General features: G+C 29.3%; 2 protein-coding genes across 2 annotated transcripts in view; both read right to left on the bottom strand.

Annotated features, from left to right (window-relative positions):
- LOC107456758 (pyrokinin-1 receptor-like) overlaps positions 1-18,751 on the bottom strand; it is a 60,181-nt gene extending 41,430 nt beyond the window's left edge. The window contains exon 1 of the mRNA XM_016074707.4: positions 17,306-18,751. Within this exon, the coding sequence (XP_015930193.1) occupies positions 17,306-18,230 (925 nt within the window). The 5' untranslated portion in view covers positions 18,231-18,751. The remainder of the gene's footprint in view (positions 1-17,305) is intronic.
- Positions 18,752-20,455: 1,704 nt separating this feature from the next.
- Positions 20,456-21,583, bottom strand: part of LOC139425651 (uncharacterized) — a 28,061-nt gene continuing 26,933 nt past the window's right edge. Inside the window, exon 3 of the mRNA XM_071181053.1 lies at positions 20,456-21,564. Within this exon, the coding sequence (XP_071037154.1) occupies positions 20,456-21,564 (1,109 nt within the window). The remainder of the gene's footprint in view (positions 21,565-21,583) is intronic.

The following is a 21,583-nucleotide window of genomic DNA, read 5'->3' as shown; positions in this document are numbered from 1 at the left end:
AATTAATAATGGAATTTTATTCGGAATTTTACAATTAAATACTTTAAAGAATTTTCAAGATGATGAATAGTGTCAAATGTATTTTGTGAGATAGAATATTTGCATATTTCATTAAATCTAACAAAGCTTATCTCTAAATTTGTTCGGAAATTTAGAAATAAGCTGTCAGATTTAACGTGAGTGCAGTAAGGAACAATTGTGAAAGAGTATATGCTTTGTTCTTTAGTTAACTTATATTTACTTATTGAAATACTTTATGTAGACATTAACCTAAATTTATTCTGCTTCTTAGTAATGCTCTGCTTATTAAGATATTTCTTACTTATTATTGTTAGCTTGTTTTACTTATTCAAGTATTTTATGTAGATACTCTATACATTTATAGTACTTTAACTTCTTATTTGTCAAAAAACCTATTACTTGTCGTAGCATGCTCGTTTTAATTTTTTGACATTCAACCCCAAATTATATTAAAATTTTACAGAGCGACGAGGGGTGTTTAACTGGGTGTTCACCTTAATGTTTATAATGATGAAAGGCTTTGCTGCTTCCTTCATTATCCGTATCGGGTTGTATAGTGGAATGTATATATGTTCATTTAGGCCAATATTGAATGAATAAAACAATAACAGTTAAGTTTCCAGGAAATAATGTACAAATCTTTGAATGTGAATTTTAGGTTTTATTAATCATAACTTAAGATTTCGATAGTGGCCACTTCATCAATAAAATAAGAAATCCCTTAAAGGGATGAAATTAATAATACTCTCTATTGAGAGATCATAAAGGCAGAACAACATTTCTGACCGTTAGAAAATTAAGACTGGGAGTCCCCCGAAGGGGTCCCAGCCTCTCCAATTTAGAAATTCAAAGTGAATATATTTATTCTCAACGGACAGAGAAAGAGTATGGGTAGGAGATCCAAAATTTGGCGATTTATCATAATATATCATAGCCAAAAACAAAGCCAACTAGCATATCCACATGGGTTAAAAAGAACACCTTGGCGATCACGAGTCGCCAACAAATTTATGTGAATTATTATAACCATGCAACCGAAACATTTAGCCGTTGGAAAATTAGAATAAAAAGTTATAAATAGATTTTTGTTTTCGATTAGAGGCGACAGTGAATTTATATGTCTGCATAATAATGAAATAAAAAGAAAGTATCCGTTACATTGATCTGGAAGAGAAGAAATAAATATTTTATGTTCGCTTAAAAAGATTAAGTTTTTGATTTATTTTAAAAGTAATTCTTCCATTAATAAAAATAAGCTTAAGTAATGAAGGATATTTTAAAAGATAGAAAATAAATATGTGTATGCCAATTCTGGCATCACAATGTTATATTTTGTTTAAAAACTATTAAACTTAGAATCTTAAAATTATGAATGCAAGTAGAAAAATGTACACGGAGTACAATAAAATAAAATGTATTTAAAGTTCAATAATTAGTTTTAAAATTATTGATTGTTAAACTTGTAGGAAAAAATATCAAGTTGGACTTTTTTCAGGTTTCAGGATATTACATAAAGGGCCGCATTTGTTTTTAAACTTAACTCGAGCTTTTTTGAAATTCCAATTTGCTAGAAAGTTATTACAACTTTCAGTGCTTTTTTTCGAATTTTTAAAATTGTTTTTGCTTTACATTACGTTTTGCTTTACTGTTTAAATTCTATAAGACTTAGAAACATTAGATTACGAAGATTTGTACGAAAAGGTACAAAATGCTTTTTGGAATAAAAAGTTCTATTATTAGTTTGAGAATTAGTAACTGTTAAACTTCCAAAAATGAAACCCATATTGGTCGATCTTCTGCCCGCTGAAATGCAGCTACAGAGTTGAAACTTTACGTGTTGAAAAGGTCATTTTCAATTATAAACGTAACGCGAGTTTTTTTTCTTCTTGAAATTCGAATTAGTCGAAAGTTATTATAATTTTCAGTGTTTTTTCGTGATTTTTTTTTCATTTCTTCTCTGCTGTAAGTAATTATTCCACTTTTTCTAAAAAGAATCTCTGTCTCTCAAGATCATTATTTTATTAGCTCACATTTGACTTGATGGCAAAGGTAAGAGAATAAATGGATAAATAAAATAAAAGAAGTAAGAGAAAATGATCAAAGGTTGTCAGATATAAATCATCAAATTTATGTCGACATTCTTTAAAAATATGAACGTTTTATAAGAGATAAAATCCATTTGAAATTTGAACTGTTATGAAAAATAGGATTATCGTTATAGATTCTTAAAATGTGAAAATACTTCTCATTTATCCTTCATTCCTAAGTTTAAATATTTTATCTTCAAGTGCAGTTGATTATTTCTCAAATCCAAATAAACATTCATTTTTTTTACTTTCAACCTGTTGACAAAAAATTATAATAATTTTTCATTTTGTAACCAAAAGGATTTTTTCAAAAAATATAATATTTTAAGGGGGAAAAAACCTGACGGATTAGAGATGCGAAGAAAGCTAGGAGTGGAGCCTTCTACTTTTTTATTAAACAAATATTATTATTACAATATTAAATTTAACATTAATACCCATAAATAGAAATAGATTAATAATAAAATTGTTTATAATAGCCAACACAGATCTTAAGTAAACTGCAATGATATATTTTGGGAAATTAAAAGAAATTCTATAAGAATCTTTTTTTTTTTATCAAAGCGAGCTTGAACGATAAACTGAATAGGCCGCCAGATTATTAGTTTTAAATAAACAGTGACGTTAAAGTCAATATCGCTTCAAATGTTGAATAGATATACTTTTAACTCATCTTCAAGTACTGTAAAAGATCATAGTTGAAACGGTGTGTTTGATAATAAAAAAAAAAAATGTCTGAGTGCGTTAAATTTATGGGACCTCTTTTTACGTCTGGATTTCTAGTTTTTTTTATTTATTTTTATTTTTATTACTGTTAAAAACTGTGTCTTTCAAACTTAATCTAATATTTTTGTTTATTATGATAAGCGAACGCAAATATTTAGACTTGGGCTAAATCTCCATGTGTTGAGAAATCGTTCAGAAAAGTGGAGCACTAAAAATAAAACCAACAAACTTCATGAACATGTTTTATCAGAAACCTAGAACTGGTCTTAAATTAATTATAAAGCGAAAAATTATGCACTATCTCAAGAATTTTTTTTTATTTATTCTTATTTATATATTTAAAAAAATGGTAAAGTGTAAACTAAATTTATGTTGAACCATGATTTGCCTTGAATTTAGCAAGAAAAGATTGTTTTTGGGTGTTAATTGTTCAATTGTAATTGATGAGAGATCAATTACTAAAAAAATTAAGAAATATTTTAATATAAAATATTATGTTGTAATATATTTCTCTACTGAATTATATATTGAAATTAACTTTGAAATCAAGCTGCATATATATATTTTATCAGAAATATGGAACAGGTTTTAAATTATACAGTGAAAGCTTACGTAATATTTCTAATTTTTTTTTCTTATGTATTTTAAAGGATGGTTAAATGTAAATCAAATTTATATTTAACCATCAGTTTAAATTTAACAAGACTATGTATTAGGTCGTTAATTGTGCAACAAATTAATTTTAGATTGTTAACTAGCTCCAAAATGTTATTTAATTTGCAAAGTTAACGATGACGTTTCATAAGACTTTCTTTTGAGACTGAATAATTATTATTAGATGAGATACACCCCAGCATGATACGTAAATTAAACGTAAATGTTCGGGAAATCAGTAAGGTCAATACACTTTATACTTAAATTTTGCGTAATATTCACGGAATGATATTACAATTGAGATATTTGGTAAAAAAGCATAGGATTATTTTACGTAATATTAACGGAATGGATTTTACAAACTCACTTCGGTAAAATTGTTTTTGTATATTTTACGAAAGATTGTAAATATTCTTTCGTCAATTTAGATTGAGTAAACATGTTTCTGGGTATCTTACGTATTATAGACGAAGCAAATTTACCATTCCAATTTCAGTTCGAATTTATTTGGTAAAATTTTCTGGTTTTTGGATAACCACTTTTTTTTGTACAATATGACTTTTCAACTTGCTTACATTTTGAAGTACAGTTTACGTTAATTAAATGTTAAATAACGTACTCATTCTTACTTAGTAAAAAGTGGTTGGTAAAATATTCCTAAAATAAACGAATCTGTTTACGTAAAAATTTACGTAAATTGTTTTGGATGACTATTTTTTGTTATAAATTAGTTATAAATTAGAAGTTAAAGTTGTGCGTAAATTTTACGAATGTTTAGTAAAATTAAAGGTGAAATAGGCAATGGCCATTTACCTTAAAAAACAAAAGCGTAGTAACGGAGAAGTGTAAACCGGGAAATGGCAGACACATTCTTGATTGATTACTATTATCCGATTGTTGTAAATAATAAGTTGTTATAAATAATGACCATATCACTAGCAAACCATATACCATGCATTCATTGATACTTTCCCTATAAATCTATCACAAAAATAAATAAATTAAAAAAAGAAAAATTGATATGAAAAATATAAGAAAGTTATTTAATACAAAATATTATGTTTTATCATATTTGGATCATAAATTATATTTTGAAGCTGAACTAGTTTGCCTCTCCAAATATGAAATCATCGCCTTAAACAGTTATCCTATGCGAATTCGTTTACCACAACAACCAAACATCTAATATGAAAACATTTCGCCTACCATATCAACTGGGAACATTTGAACCGGTAGTATATCACCTTATTATCATTATTTTGTTGACATTTTTTTCGATTTGTTTTGAAAGCATCGTAGTATTCTAATTCTGAACATTTTACAGCTTTGTGCAGTGTATTTTTCCTTGACTTAACCTAACAAAGTTTACTTTAAATTCCATGATTTAGGAAGATTTAATGATTTATAGTTAGTAACAATATAATTTCAATAATTACCCAAAAATTTAGGTAAGATTATCTCTGAGAGATAGCTTAAATAGTTAGGATTATTTTATAAATTTTTCTATTACTAGACCAGATTATAGCATAAAATTCGCTAAAATTTGAATTTGATATAGTATACGACTGATATTGTTTTAAGAAATGATCTATAACTGAACTTGTTGGAAGGCTTCAAGTGGGCATATATTCTTAAAGATATAGTATCTTAATACATTCATAATGACACCCTTGATAAATTTCAAATTGCAGTAGAAACTTTAGACAAAGTCATTATATAGTTACTTTAAAAATATGCATCAAGTTCTTAAACATTTTGCTGCTATCTGCGAAGAATAAACCTAATTACCCTTATACGAATGAGAGAGTGAAATAAAATGCTTCGTATCACATCCTACTATATGAACGAAAACTCTATCATTAGGTTGAACTTTCTGAAAATTATTTTTCTTACTTCGAATAAAATTAATGCACCGTTTTAGTGCAAATTAGACGGTAGGAAAGTCTGAAACTTATTCGAGAAAAGTACAATAAAGTTTCCCAATAAGGAGATAAAATTGAGTTACAAACTAACGCATATTTCGAAAATTATAACCTTTTAGTTATACGAGGCAATTAAGTTTAGAGTATGTCATGTTAATGTAATTCAAATTGTTGGATGAGGAAATAAAGTTTAGTAACACTTTCACAAATTGTATTTATTTGTTGCTTGAAGAATTTCATACGATAAGACGTATTCTTAGTTGTATTAGTTTCCTTAATGCTTGTTTTGCTTAGTTATCGAATTCTAAATTAGATTCATTTTACCCTTATTAATTAATTTCTTAATTGATTAAATAGCTGTTATTTAAACCCAAGATATCGTTATTTAGATTAAGTATACGGTGTGGTATAGATATTTCTGGGTCTAACGTCGAAAACAGCAAAATAAATTTAATTCAATTTAATCTAATTTAGTTACGTAATATAAGTGATTTAAATGCTGCTGAAAGCCAAAAAATGTCATTAAACTGTTAAGATATAATGTTCAAGTAGTTTGTTAGTTCTTGTTAAAGAATGATTTAGTTATGAAAATTAATTAAAAATATTTCTCTTTCATAACATAAAAATATTATGAAACCGTTCCAAAAATTTTATTTTTTTCCTATCTGCTTTTCACTTAAATATTTTGACAGAAATTATGCTAATTTTAATTTCTTTAATCAAGAGGGAAGGTGCATTATAAGTAAAGAAGCCTAAGAATTAAAGAATTATTTTCAAACTTAGATTTTGCTTTATATTTTTTGTTTTGTTTTGCAATAAATGTAATTGAATATTTGATGTGTTTCCTTTTTAACAACAATTTGAAGTGAAAAGGAAATAATGATTTTTTTGTCTTGGCTTCAAATATCAGTTTCATAAATAAAAATAATCATTCAAAATTTGAGAAAAAGACCCAAACCTTTCCTCAAAATTAAATTTATGGTTAATTATTTTTTATTTTTCCATGATTTTACCTACTCTATAGTAGAAAAAAAAAACATTACCGAAGGAAAGTATTACGTTTATTCAAGTTAGCATAACATGTTATTTTATGCAGTATTTTTTTTAAATAACCTCTATCTCGTTTAAATTAATTTCAATTGAAAAACAAAGAATTCATAATTAGAATGTCTAAATATCGATGATTTAAAAAGGATAATTTAAAAATCACAGAAAATGTTTGAAAAATTTATTTTATTTTAAACTTTTTCACGAGATAAAATTTCATATTTTATTTACAATGTTAATCTTTACAATCATTATTTTGCTGTAGTAAAAATAATACCTGTTAATCAGATATTTATCTAAACATTTTCTGGTGTCAAATACATTTTAACATTTTTCAACACATTTTTTTTAATACAATGAAGTCTGACAATAAATTTACAAGCAGCTGTAGCTTTTATCTTGTTTCACACAAACTTTTGTTATGCTAATTTTTCTTTTTTACTTTAGGTTACAAACAGCTCCTTAGCATTAGCATAAACAAACCTTTTTTGAAAATTTTATGCATTTTATTTTTATTCCTTTTGAAGTTGACATTTCCTTGCTGGTTACTTTCATTTTATTTGAAAACCAACTATTAGTTTAACATAGAATAAAACTCTTTTCTCGAATGTAATCTGAACTAAATTTACGCCGTTTCAAAATAGTATTTCTTATTTTTTAGAAATTACTGCACAATTCTGATTTGTATATATTTTTTAAACAAAATAAGACATCAGATACAATATATGTCTATGGTGCTCTATGCATATTTTAAAAATCATACACACTTTGAATATTTAAAACTTGAAATCACAATATTAGTTTCTGATAATAGTTTTTATTTACTACGAAATACATTTTAGAGATTATTGTAAAATTTGGATTTTTCTTTTTTTTTATCAACAAAATAAGATATCACAGATACAATTTATAATATCGTGTTCTATACACATTTAAAATATTATATGCTCTATGCATATTTGAAATACACTATGCATTCTAATTCAAACAATGCGTACTTTGCCTTAAATAGTAATGTTGGTTTCGTTTAAAGTGATAATTTTTTTAAACTAAACATGAAAGATTAATGTGTATCATGATGGTTTAAAAAATCTATTTAATTTTATAATCTATTAGATATATATAATAAATAGATAATATTTTATTATCTATTTCATTAAGCAAAGGATATATACAATTATTCTGTGCTAATGGAAATTATAATTATTTTAAAAACTAAATTTTTAACTTATATTCCCAATAAATCCTAATATTTTCCTAATATTTATATTCCTAGTATTTATATTCCAAATTTTTATAAATTAATTTATACTTCAGGCACATTGGTTTTCATTAAAGCTTTAAACCCTTTATAAAATACCAGTTTCATTTTTAAATGAAATTATAGGTGCAGATTATTATATTTTAAGACCGTCGTTGAACTGCTGATTCAATTTCGGGTTTTCGTCTACCAATGTTCAACTCCGTAACCTTATGATTTTGAACCTAATTCAGAAGACAAGAGAACTCCTGGATCAAGTATTGGGAGAAATATTCCTTCGCGGAGGACTTTNGAGTCCTACATAAAATTTTGATAAAGTTGTGGCCCGCCATTTGATTTATGTTTTTAATTGTGGCCCCCGACCTCATGTAAGTTGGAAACCCCTGATCTATTAGATATATATAATGAATGGATAATATTTTATTATCTATTTCATTAAGCAAAGGATATATATATATATTCTGTGGATATAGATATATATTCTGTGCTAATGGAATCAAAGGATATAGATATATATTCTGTGCTAATGGAAATTATAATTATTTTAAATACATAATTTTTAATTTATATTCCTAATAAATCCTAATATTTTCCTAATATTTATATTCCTAGTATTTATATTCCTAATTTTTATAAATTAATTTATACTCCAAGCACATTGGTTTTCATTAAAGCTTTAAACCCTTTATAAAATACCAGTTTTATTTTTAAATGAAATTATAGGTGCAGATTATTATATTTTAAGACCGTCGTTGAACTGCTCACTCAATTTCGGGTTTTCGTCTACCAATGTTCCAACTCCGTAACCTTATGATTTTGAACCCAATTCAGAAGACAAGAGAACTCCTGGATCAAGTATTGGGAGAAATATGCCTTCGCGGAGGGCTTTTTGATAAAACTAACCAGCATTTGCGTTACATGGGGAGAAAGACCTCGAGAATCTCCCACGGTTAGCCTGACGTCAAGCCATGATCCGTCTACCACTGAAGATATTTCATGTCAGCTCTGTGGTCGGTGCAAGTTGGATGCGGAATTCGAATCGACCAGCCATCGCCGGGATCGAACCCGGTTCACCTCATTGAAAGGCGAACGCTCTATCCCCTTACATTATTTTATTTTATAACCGTCGTTGAACAGCCGACCCAATTTCATGGGTTTACGACTACTTACGTTCAACTCCGTAGCCTTGTAATTTTGAACCAATCCAGAAGACAAGGAAACTCCTGGATCAGTACCCCCAGAGGTATTGATTTGTTGTGGGAACATGGAGGACTTTGAGACTCGACAGATTTAACGTGCATCAGTCACCATTTACTACACGGGGAGTCTTCGGCCGGCGAGGATCGAACCCACGACCTCTTGGATATGGGCCCAGCGCCCTACCGACCAGGCTATCCCGGGCCCCCCTTACATTATTGTAAAAATTATCATCCATAAAGCACATTTTGTCCTAGCATTCTGATTTTAATTTTAAGATAAGTCTTTATTTTTACCATTCCACGCTGATGAGACACTAGTGTCCCTTTACACAAATTTCTTTAACGCTCTAATTACAAGCGAAATATATTTTGACACTTTTTAATTACGAAAAGACTGGCCATAAACTTGTTAAAAAAATCCGCTATATTATTGAAATTGTATTTGTACTAAGGAATAAAATCTAGAAAAAGAAATTTGAATTTTTTTCGTTCTCATTCAAAAATTTATAAATAATTTATTTTGTAAATTAAAGAAATTTAAGTGATGAATAACTGTTTCTCTTGGATATAAATAACTGCAAGTAATTGCAAATATGAAAAATTATTGTTTGGAAGTACGCCATGTTTGGAAGATTTTACCTTCAACTCAGAAAAAGAAACCGGTGTTTCATATTGTTGTCTGGGTCAAAGAGTTAAGTGTAATATTTTTCATTCATCAGCTTCATTTGGTGACTTTCCAGCATGAAATTTTGTTAACAATCTTTAAGTTGGGTACTTATAAAATGCTAATTTGAACTTTGGCTCCTGCGTCAATAACTCAAAACTGACTTTTAATAAGGACTTAGTATCAAGCGCTGCCTTTTTTCCTTACTACTAATTAAAAACTTACTACCAAATAACTATTGCGGCGAAAAAGCCTAAAGCGACTCTAGTGCCAATAAATACTAAGTAACTCAACTGTTAGTTATACAGCAGGATCATTCTCACAAAAAGGTGATTTTTTAAGTCCCTGAGTAATAAATATTAGGAAATACAGCAGATTTCTTAATATTTTTCTTCATCATTTTTCGTAAAGTTCTAACTAACAAATCATATGCATTTCTGCTAAATGTATTTAATAAACATAACTTCAAAATCCCCTCCGTGGACGTCCCTACGTCTGTGACACAAAATAATTTTTAATGGCTGTTAAACAATTTAAATGTTATTTTAATGATTTTTGTAGTTTTACCTAGTTAAATGTTTATAGGAACTTTTTATTTAATAATTTTTTAAAAAAAAATTAATTTTTGTAACATAAATGACTAGTATACTTTGTCCATCGAAAATGAAATCACCCTCCATGGACAATTAATATAGTTCGGTGAATATGCAATAAAGGCCGCATATGCGAAATCCCTATAAGACAGCTGCTAGGAGGGGTAACCATTCCATTTTCTAATGTTAACTATCAGTTGTTTTTGTTCTCTTTGGTGTCAGTTTTGGATTGTTGTGTTCAACTGGGGTTTGGCAAAGTTCTCACCGTATACTCCGTGGACATCATAAAGAAGGTAAGAGAAAATTATTTTATTTTTGATAGATGAATTTTAGATTGCAAAAATAGTATATTTAATTAAAAGAACTGTCCCATTTTCGTTACTTTAAAATTAAAAATCAGAAGAATTCAAGAACTAGTTTTTGTCTCCTCCGGGGACGTCCCCTCCGTGGACATAACAAGTTCAAGGGGGAGAAGACGCAGTCAATGGAAGAGACAATGTGTAAGATAACCATAATACAATTTTAATAATTAAAAAACTATTTTCTTTTAACTGATATTTTTTGAAATGGAACAAATGGGTTTATTTGCTTGTATTTTTAAAGAAAATCAATTAAGTTTAACTTTTTCTTATCGGAGAAGTAAATATTGGCAATTTTTCTAAATAATTTCTGTGATGTTTAACATTTTTTTTTCTCTTCAAATTTTAGGAAAAAAATGGCAAAACCAAAATGTAAGAAAAGAAAGCAATCAAATNTGTTATAACGTTATATTGTTGAAACAAATTTGATGAGTTCACATACTTAATTTAATATTTTCGCTTACCAAACGGAAGGATAGATTAACAACTTTTTTGTTGTTGCCTGCATCTCATTGTGCATGTAGCTGATCGTTAAGTTCTAAATCATTTAACAGATCTCTTTAACTGTAATTTATAACAGTATATTAATGTTATTTGCTCAAAAATAATAATTGTTAGACCACCTTTCTAAATAACTTTATCTTAAAATGTAAGGCAGATTTACATTATAATACTAATAAAAAAACAGCAATTCTCTTAGTTTTAAACTCTTGAATTAAAAGCGTAATAATAGCAGTACAGGAAAATAACTTTAAGTTAGGGATTCAAAAATATTTATAGAAAAGCATGACTTTTATAAATTTTATGCTGACTACAACCAAAACAATAAGCAGACGAATGAGGAAAAACTGGATCACACCACGTGATTTTCTGGCCAATAAAAACGCACCGACAACAATGGAAAACTGCGACACCATCATTAGAATTTTATATATAGTAAGATAACATAAAATGTCTCCTCCGTTGACTATTACATCTCCTCCGTTGACAAGGCAGAATTTAAAATATTTTAAATCTTGTGAAAAATAAAACAGAAAACTTGAATATTATTATATGGACATATAACAAAAATAAATAAAGACATTTACGTAATTTTTATCACTTTTTTAATTACTTTAATTTAAGAAATTTTTTTAGTCTATTTATACCTTATCAGTGAGAATGACCCAGCACGGGGATTACCCAGTACATGGCACGTGATATTAGTTCATAAAATGTTTTGTAAGTATGTATCGATGCCTAAAATATTATTACTAATTGTAAATACAAGAAAAACTAGTTCTACTCACATTAAGAAATCATATTTATAATTTTTTTTACATGGAGTCGCTCTACACTATATTAAAAAAAGTAGGAAAATTCTGAGTAAGAAAGTGTCAATACCAAATCCAATTACATTAATCAACATACCCTTCTTTGAATCTTGCGCCATAAAAATCTACTTTCACTCCAATCCAATTACATCAATTAGTAAAGAATATAAACAGTTTAAGAACATTTAAATAATTTAATAGATCTTATAGAAGGTATTATTTGTATACAGTTAAAATTTAAAAAAATTGAGTCTCTCAATCCACTTAGAGCCAATATAATATATTCATCAGGGCATTTCTTTAAGCAAATCTTTCTTCAGGTATTTTTTCAAGCAAAAAGGAAAAAAAAGCGTTTATTTAGTTTAAGAATTTTTTTTGTGAGCTTCTTTTCAATTCGCCATTTTCTTCCTTTCAATTTTCCATTTGCGAGAGAGTTTGTTTTTCTAATTGACATTTAGAAGAGATGAAAATGGCTCTTTCTTTGTGCACTTGTCACTGATGCATTTTACATGACAGGTAAACCATGAATCCATAAATATTGCATTTTTTAAATCTGGATATATTTTTCATTTGATTGACATTTACATAGAAGGTTTGAAACTTGTTTTTTTTTCCTAGTTCGTAAATTTGATTTATTTTACTCATTTAAATTCGTTTAGATGCAGACGATTTTTCTGTCTCAGATTTCAATCATACATTTTCTGCTAAAGAAGTATAACTTCCTTATTGTTAGTGAGTGGAATATAATTAAAACAGATGATTGGCATTTTTAATAAGTATAAAAATGAAACTCTTTTTTTAAACCAATAATTGACATTTTAAAAGTTGTTTAAAATATAAGCGAAGGGATTATTTCAAGAAATTACTGATTTAAGTTTTAATATAAACGACACTTTTACGTGTCAAATGTTTTGATATTCGATTTATTTTGTTTTCTTATTGAGTGATTTGTATTTTATTTTAAATTGTAGAAATTTTTTTAATTATGAATATGATAATGGATTAAATATAAGATACCTATAGGTAAGGCCTTTTCTATAGGTAGACTTTGACCTGTTAAAAAATCTATTATTCTAACAGTAAAAAACACCTATTATTCTTGTTATAAAACCTATTATTCTAACATTTTCTACATGCTATTGGTATTTTGTACTGTTTGATTTGCAGTTTATTCAATTTAGTTTATGAAGATTTAACTAATTAAAAATTTTAAATTATGAATATTACGTCACATTTGTTATGAATTTTACTGTTATAGAGTTAGATGCTTGCAAACGACTTCATTTGTTGGTCAGTCAATCAAGTTTGACATGCATGTATGACGTCGCTTGCAGATATCCAATGAAATATGATTAATTAACGCCTTAAAGCTGCAACGTAAACACGCCATGTGTTCTACGTGATTAGACACAATCATGTGAACTTGCAAATACCCAATTCAAATGATTATGTCTAATCACGTAGCTTGAGTTTATTATAGCGCTGAATCAAATTTCAGATCAGATTTTATTGGATAGCTGCAAGCGACGTCATACACGTGTGTCGAATCTGATTGGCGGACCTACGCGTGATGCCACTTGCAAGCATCCAGGGAATAGAGCTCCCCAAAGAGGCAATCGAATTCCGCACCAGGATCGTAGCAACCACAGTACTGATATAAAATATCTTCAGTGAATGTTATACCTTATATATATATACACGGATCATAGGAGAATCCCTTTGCCGTCAGGTTAACCGAGGGAGGTTTTTGTGGTTTTCCTTTTCATGTAATGTAAATGCGGGTTAGTTCAATCAAAAAAATCCTCCACCGTGACAAATAAATTTCGCTCAATACTTGGTCCAGTTCTCTTGTATTTTGGATTGGCTTCATTAAATCACAGCAATCTTTCAAAAATATTATTTTTTTTAGATTATAACTAAGGATTTTTCTTGTTCTGCTTTACCAACAGTCTTAAAAGAAATATAAAATTGAAGAAACACTTAAAGATGATAAAAAGGCAGCAATGCGGAAGCCTCTATAAAAACTTATATATTTCATGGAAGCCATAGAGATTTTAATAAATAATTTTTATCACGTTCATGCTGTTTGCACAAAGATAAATGAGTGTTTTATCATAAAAATAAATCTTTTTCTCTAAGAAATCTTATCGAAATGTCACTCGCGTAATAAGGTGAAAAATTTCGGACAGGTTTTTTTTTTATACAGAGCTAGTTTTTGAGACTAGGAAGTCGTATGTGAAAATAACTTTGGATATTTTTTTATAGTTATAGTTCCTAGAAGAATGTGAATTAAAAAATAACTATTGAGCTGAAAATTTACATTTAATCGCTTCTTTTTTGCTTATGTCAACCCTACATTCACTTCAATTCAATCCACTTAAATAAAGCCACCTTGATTTTGTGCAATTATTAAACTCAAAGAAAACCAATGTGGATCAAAGTTGTACATTTAGAAAGTCGTTATCTAAGCACACGTTTATAAGAAGCAATTCTTTACTTGCTCCATTCCAAAAAAATCGATTAGGTAAATAAAAAGAGAAAAAGTGGCTTATTCAAATAAAGTCACTTCTGATTATAACCAAGTTACTCGCCGCTTTAAATAATGACTTGAAATATGCGATGTTGCTTACATTTTACCAGTATAAGGAAGACGGTAGCCTCATTATTTTGCCAGATTTCATTGATGGTAGCCTTCAATTCTGTCGCAGACTGAAACTGCTTCTTTTTGGTACATACAGCCCCCTTTCTTGGGAATGAAGTTAAGGGATAGGATATGTCATTCATGACTAGCATCCAGTTATCCAAAAACCACAACTGTGAAAATTTCGTGATGTGAATTGAGGCATTTTCTGCTGAAAAATCTGTTTTGGGCCATCAATTATCTCTACACATGGAAATAAACGGATTCCTAATATTTTCCGCTAATCAGAATTCTCTAGATAGCATAGGGGAGAGGACAGGTTAAGTTGATTACTTTAGCTGCAGCCTTCACACAATATTAATGAGCCTTTACACTGACTGTATAATAGAAAAGAAACCCTCTTTTTTTTCTCATGCCATCCAAATTGCATATAAAACTGTCTGGATCACCTTAATTCTTTTCTTATACTCTCCTATACTTGAAGATAGCTTTCAACTTATATACTAATTAATTCCTTTAAAACGCAAATTTTTTACATGATGTATAAAATGAAATATTAAATGAGGAAAATCTTCCTCGAAGGACAATGGACAGTAAGGCTGAAGCTCTTTAAAGGTATGGGGAAGTTTCAGCTTGGTGGAAAACTTAACATGGCTTTCTCCTCAGGCCACATAAATACTATCGATTACAAGAAATGCTGGAAACCAATTATCGTCATTTGTCGAGAGAATAGGTGCCCAAGTCAGATTTTCCAACAGGATAATGCCTTAATTTATGTTAAAAATCTTAATAGTGGTGGTGTTTGGATAATATGGCATTTTTATGAATATGCCTGTTTTTCCTTAATTTAAACCTCAACAAAATGCAAAAACGCTATCTTTAGCATGGCCGTATGAAGAAAAAAAGGGTGAAAATTCAGTCTGCTACAGAATTGAAGTCTATCATCATTGATACCTGGTGTAATATTGATACTACTTTCTTTTAGGTATTGGTAAAACGCAAACAACATCGCACATTTTGAATGTGGCGGGTATTTTGACTGCGGTATAAATGTGGCGGGTATTTTGACTGCATTCAGAAGTGGCTAACAGTTTTGTCAAATATGAAATAAAAAACGCAGAGCGTATCACTTATAGGTAATCAAGTTCTATTCCCCCTGTGTCTTTCGAAAGTGATGCTCCCGAAATTTTCCCTTTAAGTCTGACAAAAATAAGTGCATAAGCAAATATCTGAATGGATATTAAATTTTAATTGTAAAGTCCTTTTCTACATTTTACAAAAAGTTGTTCTTAAAAAGAAATTTAAAAAAAATGTTATGAAAACACAAATTTGAATTCGTTTACAAAAGACTGAGTTATTTTTTTACTTTAAATTATAAGACTTTTACGTTTTTCCGGACAAAACAGTGAAAAAACAGTGACAGGAAATACAATAAAAAATTAAGATTTTGATGAATTTGACTAGTTTATTTAAAATATTATAAAACCGAAAATTCTATCAATACATAAGAACACTTACCATATTTTTATATAAAAAAAGTATTACATTTAGTTAAAATATTTTCAGAAATATTTTTTCATTCATGTTCATTTCAGATACAAATCTAAATTTATTGTACCATAGGCTCCTTAAATTAAAAAGGCGTGGTTTTCAACAAAGAAAAATGATCACTTATTTTATGACAAACGATTCTTTTCCGTAGGATTTTTTCCCCATAATAGGATAATTTTCTTAGAATTCTCTTGAATAATTTATAAGCCATGAATTTCAAAGTAAGGTTAAAGATTTCTTACACCTAAAAGAGAAAATTTCGGACATTTGATGTCATTCATTTTAAATATAACATTATATTTAGGTTTTTTTTTTAAAATTTTGAGTGTTTAATTTAAAATAGAAACTGATTTATATCATTTATATTGAACCAACAGTGATTAGTTTTTGTAGAAAACAATTTATAAAACGTCGAAAGTTCTTCAGTCAAGTACTGCACCTTTTCAAACAAGGTAATCTTTTTAAACTATCACTTATATTTTGATTAAACAACTGAAACTATTTTGGTTACAATAGAAAAATATTATTTTTAGCGTTACTGTTAATGTTAGTATTTTATAATGTGCAAAGTATCGAGTACAAGAGCAAAGTTGGTTCGTATTGTTTTTGTCTATGATGTACTCTACTCAATTTTAAATAGAAAAAGTTTGGCTTCGTTTGCGAAATACAGGTCTCGCGATTATGGAAGGCATCAATTATCTTTTTTATTATTTTTGTTTTTATCTTTGTAAGAATCAGTTTATAACACCATTTGTTTCGATTACATAGGATACTTTAAGGTCTTTTTTGTTTGTTTGGTGCAGTTTAGACAACCATGACACGGGTGCTACGGAATTGTTGTTGTTGCACGCCCCCATTAGCCAGCAGTGATAGACCAGGTCCCTGACTGAATGGGGAAAAATTGCAGCCTCTGTTAGTCCCAAGGACCAGAGCACCTAGCAGAATAGGTAGAGAACCGACTTAGCTCTTGGTGGTATCCCATTTAGTTTGGCTCCTACCCTACGAGGACCTGTCCGGCTTGGGAGACCCTACCGGTAGTTAAACTACCGCCGGCATAGCTCCCAGGGTTAGCTACTGAATTCTACAATTTAATGAGCCAAAATAAAGCTTTCACGAAAAAAATATGCATCAATCAACAATTAGTTATACAGTTAAACTTAATATTTTACTAAGTAAAAAATAAAGACAAATAGAATATTGTACTACAGCGTATGCAATATTTTTAAGTATAGGATAATGGATAAGATTTTGAAAATTATTTACTTACATAGCATTTTAATGACTGCTTTTCGAGAACTCGCTCCAGCACCTCGAATACTCCTTGTAGAATGTCTTTTCAACAATCTCGCTAAATGAACTCTTTTCAAAGAAAATTGTTTTCCGTTTCCATTCAAATTTTCCGTTTGTTCATCACATCGAATACTGTTCCGGCTTACTTCGTCAGATGCTCTTAGTTGAATTCCGATCAGAATGTAGAAAACTGAAATTATAGCCATCGGTATTATAAAGAACACAAGAGTCGAAGACACGAACGCGTGTTCTAAAGGATTCTTCAACGTGCATTCAGCCGTTTCTAAAATTTCTTCACCGTTATATTGCTGAAAGACTACGCCAAATTGAATGGCCACATGAATGGCCGAGAATCCACCAATAATCCATACACAGATAATAACTATCACAGCACGGGATAATTTTGACATGGTATGTGTTCTTAAAGGGTGACATATGGCACAATACCTCTCCATTGTGAAAGATGTAATGGTTAAAATTGATGCATTTGTAGACATTTCTGATGCGAATCCACGAATAATGCAGAACACTTCACCAAACACGTAAGGATATTTGTTCCATAATAAATAAAGTTCCTGTGGTAAGCCAACAACAAGCAATAACAAATCAGAAATTGCTAAACTGAATAGGTAATAATTCGTTACAGTACGCATATGTTTGTTTCGAATGATAACAACACAAGTACAGATATTCCCTATAAGACCTGTTACCAGTATGACGGTATATATTATAGTTATGGGAATAACTGACGATAATGAGTCACGTTTTGGTCCCAAATCAAATACGTAGCCAGAAATATTGTCAGAAATATCTTCACTTGAAAAAATGGGAGTTGACAGATGAACTAAATGAGGATCTGACTCATTTAAGTAATAAGTTACATTGCGTGCTGGCTCCGCCATTTTTAAGAAATAATTAAATTTTCATTTACGATAATTCGTTATTATCCAAGTAAAGTATTTTAATTGAAGAATTCCGCATGTCTTCCTTGTAGTACTTGCAAGTTTCATTATCTTGCTTTAGTTTGAATATTCCATAAACTAACAAATTTAAATCCATCGTTCTAATAATGCAAACGATAAATTTAGAATTCTGAAATGCCACGAAATACTATCACCAGTATGTAAAATAAGCATCTTTTCATTCGTTAAATACGAAATACAATGAACTTCGATGGTGCAGAAAAATATAATGTAAAAAAAATGGGAATACTAAAGCGCGCTAAGGGTGGTAAATATTCTGATCCAACAATTTTATCCTCATCACGAAGGAAGGGATTTCATTCGTTGGCGTGCAGCCACAGTTAGTCACGTGCTTCTCTCCACCCGATTGACAGTCATATCATGTCGTCTAAGGAATAAAAAATAAACTCGTTCTTGAAACTCGAATCGTTGTTTGAGGGTAATGCTCACTTGATCTTGAAACTAAAGATAGTGAAAGTAAAGATGAGAAACATTTATAGAGAGATATCTTTTGAGTTAAGCCACTTTGATTTAGAACACTTGTAACAATCTCATATCTCGAGTTTTTGATAAATTAAATTTGTAAAAAGAAATACTAAAAATAGAATGCTTTTTTTTGTGTTGTAATCGTTTGATAATTTGGTGAGAAATTTAGTTTAATCCGTAAATTAATTTTTATTTATGAATAATTTAGTTAATTAAAAAACTTGATCGATGCACTTCTCCATGGTTTTATAAATTTGATTTTATACAGAAAAATTGTGTTCGAAAATTTGTCTCGTTATTATTTAAAGTTATCATTCCTGATTGGAATTTCTAAGACTGTTATAATATGTTCAGGATTAATAACCTTTATTATCGCTACTATTGCATTGAAATCTTATCGAAATAAAAATTATAAGGAATTTTTACTATTACTAAAAGTGTTACTATTATTAAAATGTTGGTATAAATTCTTGCCTAAAATTTATAAGACGCTGTACTATATCCAAAATTATGGTAAACAAAATAACGGAAATAAATAAGTAAGAAACTTGAAATGTGATAATTTTAATTTGTTTCATTTAATCATTTAAGTGTATCTCAATTATTCCTGCTTTAAAATAATTAATGGTCGCAACATTTTTTTGTAGTATTGAATGTCAAGAATTGAATATTTTAATAAATTATTATTTAGTGCTAAATTAACCTAAACTCTATGCACTTTTTATTAAGTTTAGAGATATTTTGGGAGAAAAAAACTCTATGAATTGATTTAATTGATTAACAAATGACCTAATTATCATATATTCACGTATTAGGAATCAGATTGAATGATTAACGGGGGTGAGGGGCGATCAAATGTGCTAATTAGTTTCCATAGACTGTATTTTAAGTTTCGAATTTAAAAAGAAAAACGTATTTTCTCTGAAAGGAAAAGCTTTTTTCCTCGACAGGTTTGGATTCCTTTCCCTCAAAATATAAAGGGTAACCACAATGTAGAAAATACGGTTCCAATAGTTTGGTCAGGAGAACGGTTTGAAATTTAGACCCCATTTATGCTAATTTACTTTTTTGGTATTTTGCTATATCTCGAAAACTTTTTGAGCGAAATAAATTTTTTTCAGCATGCGACTATAAAATTCGTTTACACGAAGACTAGTTCCATGCAAAAAATCATTTTTTTTCATATTTTATTGAATTACAGTCGAAAAATTTCAAATTGTAAGGAATAAAATTTTTCCCCTGGAAAATCAAATTTTAAATAAATTTGATATTGATAAAATTATATTCTGTAAAATGATGTTAAAAATCGGTATACCTTAGAATTTTAAATTGTTCTGACTATAATTCAATGAAATAATAAAAATTTATTGAAAATTATTTTGTTTGCATGGAACAGCGAATTTTATAATTATGTGTAAAAATGTTACAAATCACTTGAAAGAGATTTAAAAATATAGTAAAATATGCCAAAATTGTAAATAACATTACAGGGTTCAAAATTTGAACAGCTTTCCTGATCAACTATTAAAACCGTATTTTTCATTACGAAGTTATCCCTTCTATTTTTTTTATTTTTTATTTTTATTTTTATTTAGACTTAAAACTCCTCATGCACCACAAAGTATAGCATGAGGCTTACAGTCGTAAGTAGAAAACAAAAAGAAGAAAAATTTACAAATTTACATTAAAAACAAAATTCCGCAAGACCGCAAGGCAGGTGGCCAACAAATAGAAAGACGTCTCAAATCAGTCTTTAAATTCACTCGGGCACTCGCATGCAAACTACAATGAAGAAGAATATGTTCAGCATCTTCATCAGCATCACCGCAAGCACAAATTCCACTGGTCTGCAGATGGAAACGAAATAAATATCTCTTAAAATTTCCATGGTTTGTTAAAATTTGGGTCAATTTAAAATCAGTTGCAAAGAATTTACATTGCAAACGGTGAAAAATGGATGGAAAGAACCTTTTCGTCCAGAGCGACCGAGGCGAAGCAAGAAATTCTGCATTCCAGTCCGCAATGATTTTATCTCTAGCGATGCGCTTCCAGTGAGAAGCTGGAACAGACACCCTTAAGTCTATTTCACCACACGTAGCTTCCCTAGCCAATTGGTCTGCTCTTTCATTGCCCAAAATACCGCTATGGCCACGAACGTAAGAAAAATGAATAGTTACGTTTTCAAGAGCGTTCAAAATCGAGTGAATTTCCACCACAAGCTTCTCAGTAGAAGTCGTGTCACGCAAAAGAAAAAGTGAAGAAAGAGAATCTGTACAAATGAGATATTTAAAAATTTGGTTTTCACTAAAAGAATTTTGTATCCACTTAACAACCAGGTTTATACACAAAAGTTCAGCCTGGAAAACAGTACATTCATTATGTAGTCGGTGCTTGGCAGTAACCTTCTCTGTTCCATTTTCATAAATTACAAAAGCAAGACCAACCCTTCCATCAAGCTTACTACCATCCGTAAAGCAGATAGTTTTATATTCCTGAAAAACATTATTTACATAAGGAATAATTATAACAGGTTTCCTGCATGCTGGGTGGGGCAAACATGAAATAGGAAGCTTCCCGTCCAGGGTTAGACAATCGTTGTCTTTTATCTTCTCCTTTAATTCAAGATTATTTAAGATAATTAAATCAATAGGCGGAAGACCAGCGATAACAAAGACCGCATCATAACTAACAGTTCTATATCCCCGAATAATTCGTAGAAGAATTCTTCTTTGAGTTCTTCTAAGGATTCTAATATTTATCTTCTTTCTCAAAGAGTTTCCCCAAGATCCTGAAGCATATGAAATAAG

This window comes from Parasteatoda tepidariorum, chromosome 5, assembly GCF_043381705.1.
Source record: "Parasteatoda tepidariorum isolate YZ-2023 chromosome 5, CAS_Ptep_4.0, whole genome shotgun sequence".
Taxonomy (NCBI): Eukaryota; Metazoa; Arthropoda; class Arachnida; order Araneae; family Theridiidae; genus Parasteatoda; species Parasteatoda tepidariorum.
The sequence above is the reverse complement of the archived record's forward strand: the minus strand, read 5'-3'. Positions and strand labels throughout refer to the sequence as shown.